This window comes from Mus caroli, chromosome 7 (genome assembly GCF_900094665.2).
Source record: "Mus caroli chromosome 7, CAROLI_EIJ_v1.1, whole genome shotgun sequence".
Taxonomy (NCBI): domain Eukaryota; kingdom Metazoa; phylum Chordata; class Mammalia; order Rodentia; family Muridae; genus Mus; species Mus caroli.
In genome coordinates, this window is record NC_034576.1 from 15,218,632 (window position 1) to 15,229,396 (window position 10,765).

Consider the following 10,765-nt stretch of genomic DNA (forward strand, 5'->3'; position numbering starts at 1 on the left):
CATCAAAGAGACAAAAGCTTGCTCTGTGGAGGCTTGATGGCCCAGAGAAGGGAGGTGCTAGAGGGCTGAGATGGAGTGGGGGTGGGGAGGAGCACCCTCTTCCAGGCGAAAGGGAGGGGGCATGGGGTGGAGGGCTTGTGGAGGGGGGAATGGGAAGGGAGACAATATTTGAAATGTAAATAAATAAAACAATTAATTAATTTTAAAAAAAGGCTTGACTTGACGAGGGCCAAGGCTGGGTTTCTTCCCACTGAGGGTGAGGGAGGCACATGTTCTGAAGCAAAGCCTGACTTTATTTGCATGGACACACTGCTGTCCCCGACTTGGGCGCTCCAGGAGCAGTGCTGGCTCATACATGCTGCCTTCGATGTCTTAGTACCTCAGTTGGAGTAAAGAGGAAGTCCTGCCCACACACCTGGCAGTGGTAGGGCCTCTGCAGGGCTGATGTCTTCTGTGGTGGTGCAGGAGCAGCCTCCTCAGACCCTGCAAAGGAAAGGGGTGGCTCTGGTTCCCACCCAACCATGGTGCCTGTGAGCCAGCCTGGCCCCAGCATTGGGGCACACAGCCACAGTCTCCCCTGGAACTGTGGGACTGTGGGACTGTGTGGCTGTGTGGGACTGTGGGACTGTGGGACTGTGTGACTATGGCACTGTGGGATTGTGTGACTACGGCACTGTGGGATAGACTGTGTGACTGTGGGACTGTGGGTCTGTGGGACTGTGGCACTGTGGCATTGTGGCAGATGAGGCAGAGCACACTAAGGCAGAAGTGGCTGTGCAACAAGGAAAGCACAACTGCCACTGAAGAGAAAACAGGAGAAGAGCCGGCCCACTGGTCCTCCCTCCCTGACCAACCAGGCTTCAAGGATTGCGCATGGTCCCAGCTAGCACCAGGGTGGCTGCTGGTCCCCAGAATCCAGCAAGCCAGACACAGGAAGCAATGTATGGTAGACAGTGGTTAAGGATATCACTCTTGGCACAGGACACACACACAAAGACACAGACAGTCACACACAAACACATAGATACACAGACATATACATACACACACATATACGGACACATAAACACACAGACAGACACATACACACAGAGACACATACACACACAGACTTGCCTGGATCATCGCCTGGTGCCTCAGGGCAGGTGTTCTCATGAGCAATGCGCTCCAAGGGTGTGAAGGGCATGTGCAGGCCACAGTGTGGGCAGGTCCAGAAGGAACGCAGACAGTCACTGTACAGGTCAGTGTCACTCTACGACAGAGGAAACGTGTCAGAACCCCTGCTTCAGCGGCTGGAGCCTCCCAGCCCCCACAGGGCATAAGTGTGACTATAGCTGCCAGCTGAGCCTGGAGCTTCCAACCACCCACTCCAAAGCCACAAGTGACCTCACTCACAGTGAGGCAGTTGTAGGTGAGATAATCAGAGACAGCGTAGCCCCCCTTGGTGGGGTGCGGAGACAGGGTAGAATTTCCAAAGAGGCCGGGCAGACTAGGGGCGGTCGTGATGGTCTGGGGTCCCACGTAGAGGTTCTGGGCTTCTAGACCAGTGAGCCTTCGGAGGCGGTAGGGAACCTACAGAAAGGGAGAGCAGAGACAGAGATGGGGTGGGCGCCCCCAGAGCCAGCTCTGCCTAAAGCCCTCCCTTGGACTTTGCCTAAGCCACTCCCAACTTACTTTCAGACCTTTGTGGCCCCAATGGCTTCTCCAGCCACCCTCCCCAGGCTCACCCTCTGCTGCCTCTAGCTGATGAGACCACAGCCAGACCTTAGCTACCTTGTCCCTCCTGCAAAGTGCCTCAGGCTTGGTCCCCTTTCCCCAACTGCCTAGACCTGTCTTCACATGCGTGTGACACACACACACACACACACACACACCGATGAAGTCAGCCTGGATCACCCCTCTCCCTGGACTCCCATGGTGCAGAATCAGAAATGACTATTCCCACCTATGAGGATGGTTTCAGCCCACTCTGCTCACATCTTCCTCTCTGTTCTCACAGGAGACCCCTGGGCCCTCATGCTGCACATGTCCTTAGCATACAGAAGGCACCTGTCATCTGCTCAGTGTGTGGCACATAGTGGTGTCTAGCAGCATGGCCTCTAGAGCCAAACACCGGTGCTTCCCCGCATCAGCCATGTGACCTCAGGTACCACTGAGCCTCTTTGAATCAAAAAATCCTTAAAGGAGCCCCCACTAAGTGACACCCACTTCTGGCCACACGGTACCTTGGCCGCCATGAACTGCAGCAGCTCCCTGCTCAGAGCAGCCACCTCCTGGGGGCTGACTGCTGGAGACCCCACGTCTTCCTCCTGCTCTAGCTTCCGTCGCTGGGCCTGGTGGGCCAGCTGCCGGTCCAGGGCGCTCTCCCAGTGGGCACGGAGCCGCAGGGATGTTGCCAGGAGCCGGACAGCACTCTCGCTATCTGCGAGCTGCAGCTCTAGCCAACCGTCAGCCACCAGGCGGGAGCAGTCACCGTTGGTGTCAATGGAGCGGCTGAACAGCAGGAGGGACTGCAAGAGAAGAGCTGTGCAGCTCAGGAGGCCACCTCAGATGCCACCTGGCTGTGTCCCTGCCTACCCCTCATTCACCCGTCCATCTGTGCACTCACCTGTTCATCCCTCACTGCCCACCTTCTACTTGTCCATCACGATACCCCATGTCCCTCTGCCACTACTAATCTATCTCATCCACCTATCCATCCACCCGTCCATCCATGTCCCCAACTGTCTGCCTCTGCCTGTCTTTCACCTATCCATGTACCCAGCTGTCTACCCATCAACCTTTATCTGTCCTTCCCTTCCCTGTCCATTCAGCTTCATGCCCACCCCCCACCTGTCCACCCATCCAAGTGTCTACGCATCACCTGCCTGCCTACCTAGTCCCCTACCTGCCTGTTCTCCCGTCCATCCATCCTCCCATCCGTCTACTCAATATAACCGCCCAACAATGCTGCAGGCCTCCTCTGCCTGCTCTGGTGCCATGTTGGAGACACAGTGGTCAGCACAAAGCCAGCCCCGCCAACAGTCAATATTCAACTTAAAGAGACAAGGATAAAATTAAAGAGTGCAATATCCTGGAAACCTAAGAATCAAGGCACCTTAGGGAGTCACAAAAAAGGGAGTGTGACCAAAGGAAGTAGTTAACTGGTGACATGCTTTAATCCCAATCCTTGGAGGCTGAGGCAGGAACATGGAGGCTGGAAGACCCCAGATAGAGAGGCACATGGGTTCCTGACACCAAGGCAGAGCCAATCTCACAAGAAGGGTAGGGCTGACTACGGGTGGATGGACTGGAGGCTGGTGATGTCCATTTGAGACCCCTCATCATAAGCAAGGAGTCGCAAGGGGGAGGATTAGGATCCAGATGTCACCCCAAATGGTGAATGTCTCATTGCCACCATCTCACGGGGTCCCACACCATGTCTCTCTCTGTAGTATGCAGGAGCCCTGACTGTGTTGCTTTCCATTGGCACATAAGCCCCACCCAGCTGGCACAGACCCCCAGCCCCAACAGTAATGGTGGCTGGCACAAGAGAAAGGCCTCAGCGGGTAATGGGCGGCAACTTCCTGAGGCCCCTGCACAGGTTCCTGCCCTTTCCCGGGGAACAAAACCAGAGGGGTCTGAATAGTGCAGACATCTGACTGACAGGATAATCGGTTGGGGCAGCATGTGACCCTAGAGCTGTTGTCTACCTCCTGTGCAGCCCAGGCAATGACGCGACCTCAGCTTCCTGTGGGTAGAGCGGAACACCTAGCCCATGGAGGCCACTGTGGGCAGGCCTGGCACTTTCCTTAGTCTCTTCCTGGACAAGGCTCAGCTTCCCACAGCCACCACATCAAAGCCTGCCCCAGTCTCCAGCTGTATACAGCAGCGCACACCTGCCTTGGGGCCTTGGCACATGCTGGCCCTCAGCTAAGGACACTCCTGTGATTCTGGCATGGTCCCTTCAGGACTGCAGCCAGTCAGCACATCTCATCAGCTCATGTCGTACCACCTGGTGACCCACCTGCCGCTCCCCAAGCTCTAATTTTCCTGGTGATTTAAAAACACACACACACAATCTCAAATAGCTCAGGCTGGCTTGGAACTCATGAGCCACCTATTGGGATTACAGAGGTTCTGACTTCTCTTGAAGACATGACATGGGCTTCCCTGAACTGTGAGTTCAGAAGGGCAGCACCCTCAGTATGTCTCTGGGTGCTGGGGACAGTGCTCGGCACCAGCGGGCACTCAACAAGTAACCATGGTGTAGAGCCATAAATGAGAACCACAAACAACCGCTGCAAACCAGAAGCCAGTGGGTGTGGAGGGCGGCTCCTCCAGGCAACTGTCCAATCTGAGCCAAGGCCTACCTGGAGGGCCGGGATTCGGACACAGTTCACCAGGTATGGCTTGTTGGTCTCCAGTAGGGAGACGAAGGCCAGCAGCTGATGCTTGCAGCTCATTTGGTCCCTGCCATCTGAAAAGCAAAAGAGGCATCTCAGGCCCATCTGACTCTCCCCACACCCATGGCCACCCGTCCATCACTCAGGGCCCGTGTCACAGCACGCAGACAGCACACCCTGGGCATAAGACAACTTCCAGTTATTACACTGCCACAGCCTGACACTAAGGAACAGCTATCCACCTTGATGGGTCACCAGCACTATCCTGACACATGCAGTCCTTGTTACTAAATGACATGAAGTCTGGCCTGTGCTTTGAAATGCTCTGGCAAGGGCTGGTAAGGTGGCTCAGCTGGTAAAGGTGCTTGCTGCCAAGTCTGACAACTTGAGTTCAATTCCCCAGGACCCATATGGTAGGAGAGCTGACTCCGTCAGGCTGACCTCTGCCTGCGGTGCCTGCGGTGACATGTATGCCCTTGAACACACACAAAATAAATGTAGAAGTGTTATTTGTAAAAACACAAGGTTCCAGCAAAGACCAAAAAGGGAAAACTGAACCCGACCCTCCAGGTAGCTAGTGAGGGGACAAACAAGGCTGGGTTCTGGGACCACTGCTGAGAGTTCTCGAGGGCATCCACAGCTCATCACTGCCTCATACGGTTGGAAATTTTCAAAGTGGAGAAAAAGAGAAGCTGAGGACGAAAAGGGAGGTAGGGTGGAAGGAAATGCTAGCGGCGAGGGCCACAGCCTGGTCACGGTGGTTAACAGCGTTCATTCTGCCCTCCACTCTGCCAGTCCGAAGCCTTGTTGTCTTTTTCTGTGACCATCTCCCATTCTCCACACCAGAGTGTGAGCTGGCTCTCGAAGATGGCCTGCAGGGGCCCCCGTGGCTCTGCCTGTTGCTGCCTGTCTGCACAAGAGCTGGGGGAACCTCCCTCCTCAGGGCCAAGCTGAGGCTCTCACTTCCGGCTTCCCGCTTCCCAACCAGCACAGTGCTAACGGCAGTGTCTCACTGGCTGGATTCAGGAAGCGGCCTGGAAGTTCAGCACAGTGTGCTGTCTGCAGCCCGCTGGGCTGGTGAGGCTTCCCTGGAGTTTCTCTTCCACAGCACAGCACAAATAGGGGATGGGAAGGAGCCCTGGGAATGCCCGAGTGAGGGACCTGAGCTGGAGGTGCCACCATCTGTCACGTGCCACCAGGATCACTGTACCTTGGCTCCCTTCTTGGCCTGAGGCCTCCTGCCCCTGTGTGTGTAATATCTCAGGGCTGTTGGCAAAGACACAGGTGGGATGCAGCACGGTGCCCTGCTTGGCCTGCGTGTGGAAAATCTGCAGAGGCCAAAGGCAAGCACTGGAACAGGAGGCCCCGACCTGTCCCGCGGAATACCCAGTGCCCTTTCTCCTCCCCTGGGACAAAGTCCTTCTCCTCATTCACCAAGTCCTCCGGATTCCTGCCCAAGCTGGGTGTGACCCTCTGCCTTGCCCTCCTCCAGCCCTGTCCCCTCTGGCTAGTGTGCAGAGCAACCCAAGGACAAAGCCAAGGGTCTTTCTGTCACACTAAGCTCCCTGGAACCCAGTGGGCACTCAGAGAACATGTTAAAAGAGAAGGAAGTCTACCTGGTCTGAGTCCTTGCGGCCACTGTTGAACACATCGGGCACAGCCAACTGTGGGTACAGCCCCCGCCCGAGCACCAGCTTGAGCAGAGCCAGTTGGTCTCGGGTCAGGTCCTGGGCTGAGCTGGCAGCTGCCTGCAGCTGCTCCAGGTTGTGCCGGAGCTTGAATTTTACATCCTGCAAAGGCAAGAATGTGTGGTGACTCTGAGGGATTCCCCACCCCTGCTCTAGAAGGTGTTTGTGTCTCCTGTGTTCCATGCCCCTTTATGCCCTTGGCCCCGTACATGGCCGTCCCACCTGGATGTCAACGCTGTCAGCCCTCTGGGAGGCAGAGCCCTCGCGGTCCTCGTCATCACTGGAGCAGCCATCCTCCTGCAGCCTCAGCACCTTGCGCCTGCGTCCCCCACCCTCCTCATGCTGCCGCTTCAGCTGGTGCAGGGCCCTGCGCTCTCGGCGCTGCTGCAGCCGACTGTAGCTGTCCCCTGGGGCCACTACCTGGGCCCCACTCAGCAATCCATGGTCCTCCAAAAGCTCCTGTGAACAAGAAGGGCTCAGGTGAGTGGGCGCAATGAGTGGGCTCTGGGCTGACACAGCCTCAGTCCCACAGGCTGGTATGTGATAACTTCCTGGTATATTCTCCTCAGTGCAGAGTGAGGGTCACCCCATACCTCCCAAGGCTGTGGAGGCGGGGCGTGGGGTTCAGTCCTTGGCCCCAGACTTGAGTTCTGTGCCCTGGAAACAGCTCTTACTCATGAACATCTGGTCAGGCACAGATGGTTCACAGGAGAGCCAATAGCAGCTATTCCCAGAGCTGTCTGCAGGCTCACTTGAGGGCTAGCATGGGACACAGGTCCTCTGGTCCCACAAGATTCTTCTCAAAGCTGGGCTGTGCCTGGGAACCTGTCAGGAACGCCAAATCTCAAGCCAGACCTGGCCATGCATACCTGTCATCCCGGCACTCAAGAGGCTGAGGCAGGGAAATCATGGGTTTGGGGCTAGCCTGGGCTACTTAATAAAGCCCTGTGAAGAGAAGAGGGACTGGACGTTTCTACTCAGTGATAAAGCACTTACCTAGCATGAACAAGGCCCTGGGTTCAAGGCCAACAAGAGTAGAACCAAAGCTCTAGAAGCTGCAGCTGTGGGCAAGGAATGACTGAGCCCAACACTGAGAGCCTAGCAAGGTTTCTGAGTCCTAACTGGCCCACCTGCCCTCGAGGCCATGGGCTACCCCAGAAACTCCTATTGCCTCCATGCTACAGACCACCACAAAGCTCAGTGTATCTGAGCTTCCTGTAAGTGACAGAGAGATGCACACAGAACTGAAGCCACACAACAGTGGAGCACACAAGCTCTGTCCTCACTCGCCTGCAGTGACCACAGTGACACACTGCCCACACAGCCTGCCACGTGAACACAGGCGGCGGCTGGAGAGCTATGTGTATCTGCCCACTGGGACTGAAGAGTGTCATTACTTTCGTCTTCCTGGACATTTCCAGGGGAAGCTAAGGCCCAAGGGTTGTGGTGGAGGGCGGCGCCTCGGAGAAAACCACACTGTGAGAACGTGGCAGAGCCACGTTGGGCTGCAGACACATTGGCTGTTCTGTCACCTTGAATGCCCCCCCCCCAACACTCACCCTGACACCAAGGTGAACCTCTCCCCCAGGATGCCATACAGCCAGTGACCCGTGTGCCTTCCCCAAGAACACTCTCCAAGGTCCACGCTTTTGCCACCTTGCCAAGGCTGCCCCAGTCCTGCCCCTTGTGGGACGGTGACGTGGTGGGGACCCAGTCACCCGGAAGGGTCTGGTCCTCACCTTGAACTGGCGCCGCAGGTTGGCCATCTCGTACAGCCGGTGCTCCTCCACACCCCGGCGGCGGCACCACTTTCGAGAGTTTCCGCTCCGCTCAGACTTCACCTGGTTGAGGGGCAGACACCTCAGAGTGAGAACCTGACCAGCTGTGGGAGCAAGCCCCAGCACAGGAGCCTCTGAAGCAGGCGTGGGCTGGGGGCCGCTCTAAGGGACCCTCCTATCCTCTTTCCAGGACTCAGCCCCAGCGCTCATGCACCCCGACAGGAGCACCCAGACAGCATGCTGGGTTAGGTGTCCTGGGTCCTCACCCTGAACTGCCACTGACGAGGGCTCAGGAATGGTAGACTGGGTATACAATGTCCCCCAGGAAGGTTGGCCTTTCTCTAGATAGCACTGGGTTCTGTTGGATTCCCTGTGGATCCTGGGCTGGGCACTGGCTGCCACACCCCCACCCCCACCCCCACCCTGGGCACCAGAGTATGAATGGCAGGGACAGGGATTCCTTGGGTAGACTCAGGGCTCAGAAACATGAAGCAGGATAGCTGGAGGGTCCTCCAGTGGGGTTGAATGACAAAGGCACCCAGCCCAGCCTCACCTGCACCCAGGCATTGAAGACATTGAAGAGCGTGAAGGGGTCACCCTGGTCACTTTCCAGCGGTCTCCGGGCAGTGGCACAGTCCAGGTTGCTCTGGGCACTGCGGGTGAATGGTGACTGGACGCTGAGGGCAGCAGCAATGGTGAGCACAGGCTCTGCCAGGCTGAACATGGAGCCAAGGATCAGCATCTTCCCTGTGGACAGCAGGGACAGCTAAGCCTCAGGAACGTCAGCTCTCTGCTCTGGGGCACTCAAGGGCCCTGCTCTCACCTCCTTCTCCACTGCTCACAAAGAGCCTTGGGAACCAAACGGGCCGATGCAAACCTACAAGCTGAGATTTGTGGTCCCAGAACCTTGAGGAAGAGCCTCCGTTTCCCCATCTCTCCACTAGAGATCACGACCAGAGTTCCTACGCCCTTCAGCTCACAGGGCCCGTTTTAATGCTGGCCAAAAATTTGAGCTACCCCTGACCTCCACCAGCCTTCCCTGGCTTGATTTCCTTGGCTCCCAGGGGCCACAGCTCTCCTCCCCTAGTGAGACTTGCACACAGCCTGCCCTGGTCTGCCTTGGTGCTGACTGTGCTTATAGCAGAATAAAACTGGCCGCAGCCTTCATTTAGTTTGAAGAGGAGGAGGAGGGGGAGGAGGAAGAAGAGGAGGAGGAGGAGGGAGGCAAGAGTAGGAAAAAAGGGGGAAATGGATGGCTGAAAGAAGGTGACGCGGGACAGGGAAGGTTATGGGTAGGCACACTGGAAACACGTGTCCATATACCTGTGCCTATCAGTGAGGAGCTGGGAATCCTCGGACCCTGTCTGCCTGCCTCTGTCACATGCCTACACATCCACACTGCTCTCCTTACTGCTTCCTGAAGTGAGAGGCACTGAATAGTCAGACCCAGGGCTGCATGAGGCCCCAGCACGCCGAGCTCCCCCTCAGTCCCTATCATTCACCTGTTTTGTGTCCATGAGACCCAGCAATGGGCTTCCCGGGACCGTCCCAAGACCATCTGTGTCTCACTGTGAGCCACTCAGAGCCAGCCCATCGGGGGCCATCTGTGCCACATGCCCTCTGCTCTGCCACTGCACATGCTCGCTTCCCCCCCAGGTGACAAGTGGGTCACAGACTCACACCCACCACAGGAAAGGATGTGGAGCATGGAACCACAAGCTCTAGGCCTCCCCTGACGGGGCCTGCTCCACACACACCCTGGAGCACGTGCCAGTTCCCTCCCTGGCTGAGCCTGCTTCCTCACCTCTCCTGATGAGGATCAGAGGCCAAGTCCTCACCGGGAGCAGAGGAAATGGGGTGAGAGCCTGAAGCTCCCCTGGCACAGCACAGCAAGAGCCCCCAAGCACACTCTATCCCTCAGCTCTGGTTCCTTTAATTTAGCCTGAACTCCTTCTAAACAGACAAAAGCAGCCATCTGCTTGGCCATGCACAGGAGGCCTCAGATACCACGGCACCTCGCCTCTTTGGGCTGCTTGGCCGGGGACATGAGAAATCACCTCGGCCACAGAGTTGGGCAGCGTTGGGTGTGTGGGTGGCCCTGCTGAGGTGGCAAAATGTGGGCTGTGGTGGAAGCAGAACATCATGAGTCAGGAGGACTGAAGTTCAGGGTGACTCAGAATGAGTAAGAGGAAGAGACAGCCTGCTCTACACATCCCATGACAGCCCAGGGCTGGCAGGGCAGAGCAGGCAGGGGCAGGCTGTACAGAAGTGGGTGGATCTGAGCTGTGGAAAGGTCCCCTGCTGGCCTTTTTCTAGGACCAGGCTGGTGAGGGGCCATCGGACCTCGCTCAATCAGGCACCTTCATCTTTCCCTCAGGCCAAGCCCACTCCCAGTGTTAGCACCTGCAATGGGATAACTGCCCTATGAGAATGAGTCCTAACAGCGTGTCACAGGTAGGACAGCGTTTGTAGGCCCACTCCCTCAAGGCAAAAGCCCCTTCTTGGGAATGGATAGAGACAGGCTTACCCCATCCACTCCAGGACACTGAACTTCAACAGTGCAAAGTTAGAGTTAGGTTTCACTGGTCCATCTCCTGACTCAGCAGACTGATCTGTTCATTTTCTACTCACCCCCTACACACACTCACACACACACACACACACACACTCACACACACACACTCACACACACACACACACACTCACACACACTCACACACACTCACACTCACACACACATACTCACACACACACTCACACACATACACACACACATACACACACTCACACACACACACTCACACTCACACACACACACTCACACACACACATATACACACATACACACACACAATCTCTCTCACACACACACACTCACACACACACATACACACACACACTCACACACACACAC

The 10,765-nt window shown here is 56.5% G+C and overlaps 1 protein-coding gene across 1 annotated transcript in view; it reads right to left on the reverse strand.

Moving 5' to 3' along the window:
- Positions 1-205: 205 nt before the first annotated feature.
- Dhx34 (DExH-box helicase 34) overlaps positions 206-10,765 on the reverse strand; it is a 25,599-nt gene continuing 15,039 nt past the window's right edge. The window contains exons 8-17 of the mRNA XM_021168500.1: positions 8,405-8,598; positions 7,813-7,914; positions 6,296-6,532; positions 6,002-6,175; positions 5,596-5,713; positions 4,353-4,459; positions 2,226-2,510; positions 1,396-1,572; positions 1,117-1,252; positions 206-483 (exon numbers count right to left, since the gene is read on the reverse strand). Of these exons, the coding sequence (XP_021024159.1) occupies positions 350-483; positions 1,117-1,252; positions 1,396-1,572; positions 2,226-2,510; positions 4,353-4,459; positions 5,596-5,713; positions 6,002-6,175; positions 6,296-6,532; positions 7,813-7,914; positions 8,405-8,598 (1,664 nt within the window). The 3' untranslated portion in view covers positions 206-349. The remainder of the gene's footprint in view (positions 484-1,116; positions 1,253-1,395; positions 1,573-2,225; positions 2,511-4,352; positions 4,460-5,595; positions 5,714-6,001; positions 6,176-6,295; positions 6,533-7,812; positions 7,915-8,404; positions 8,599-10,765) is intronic.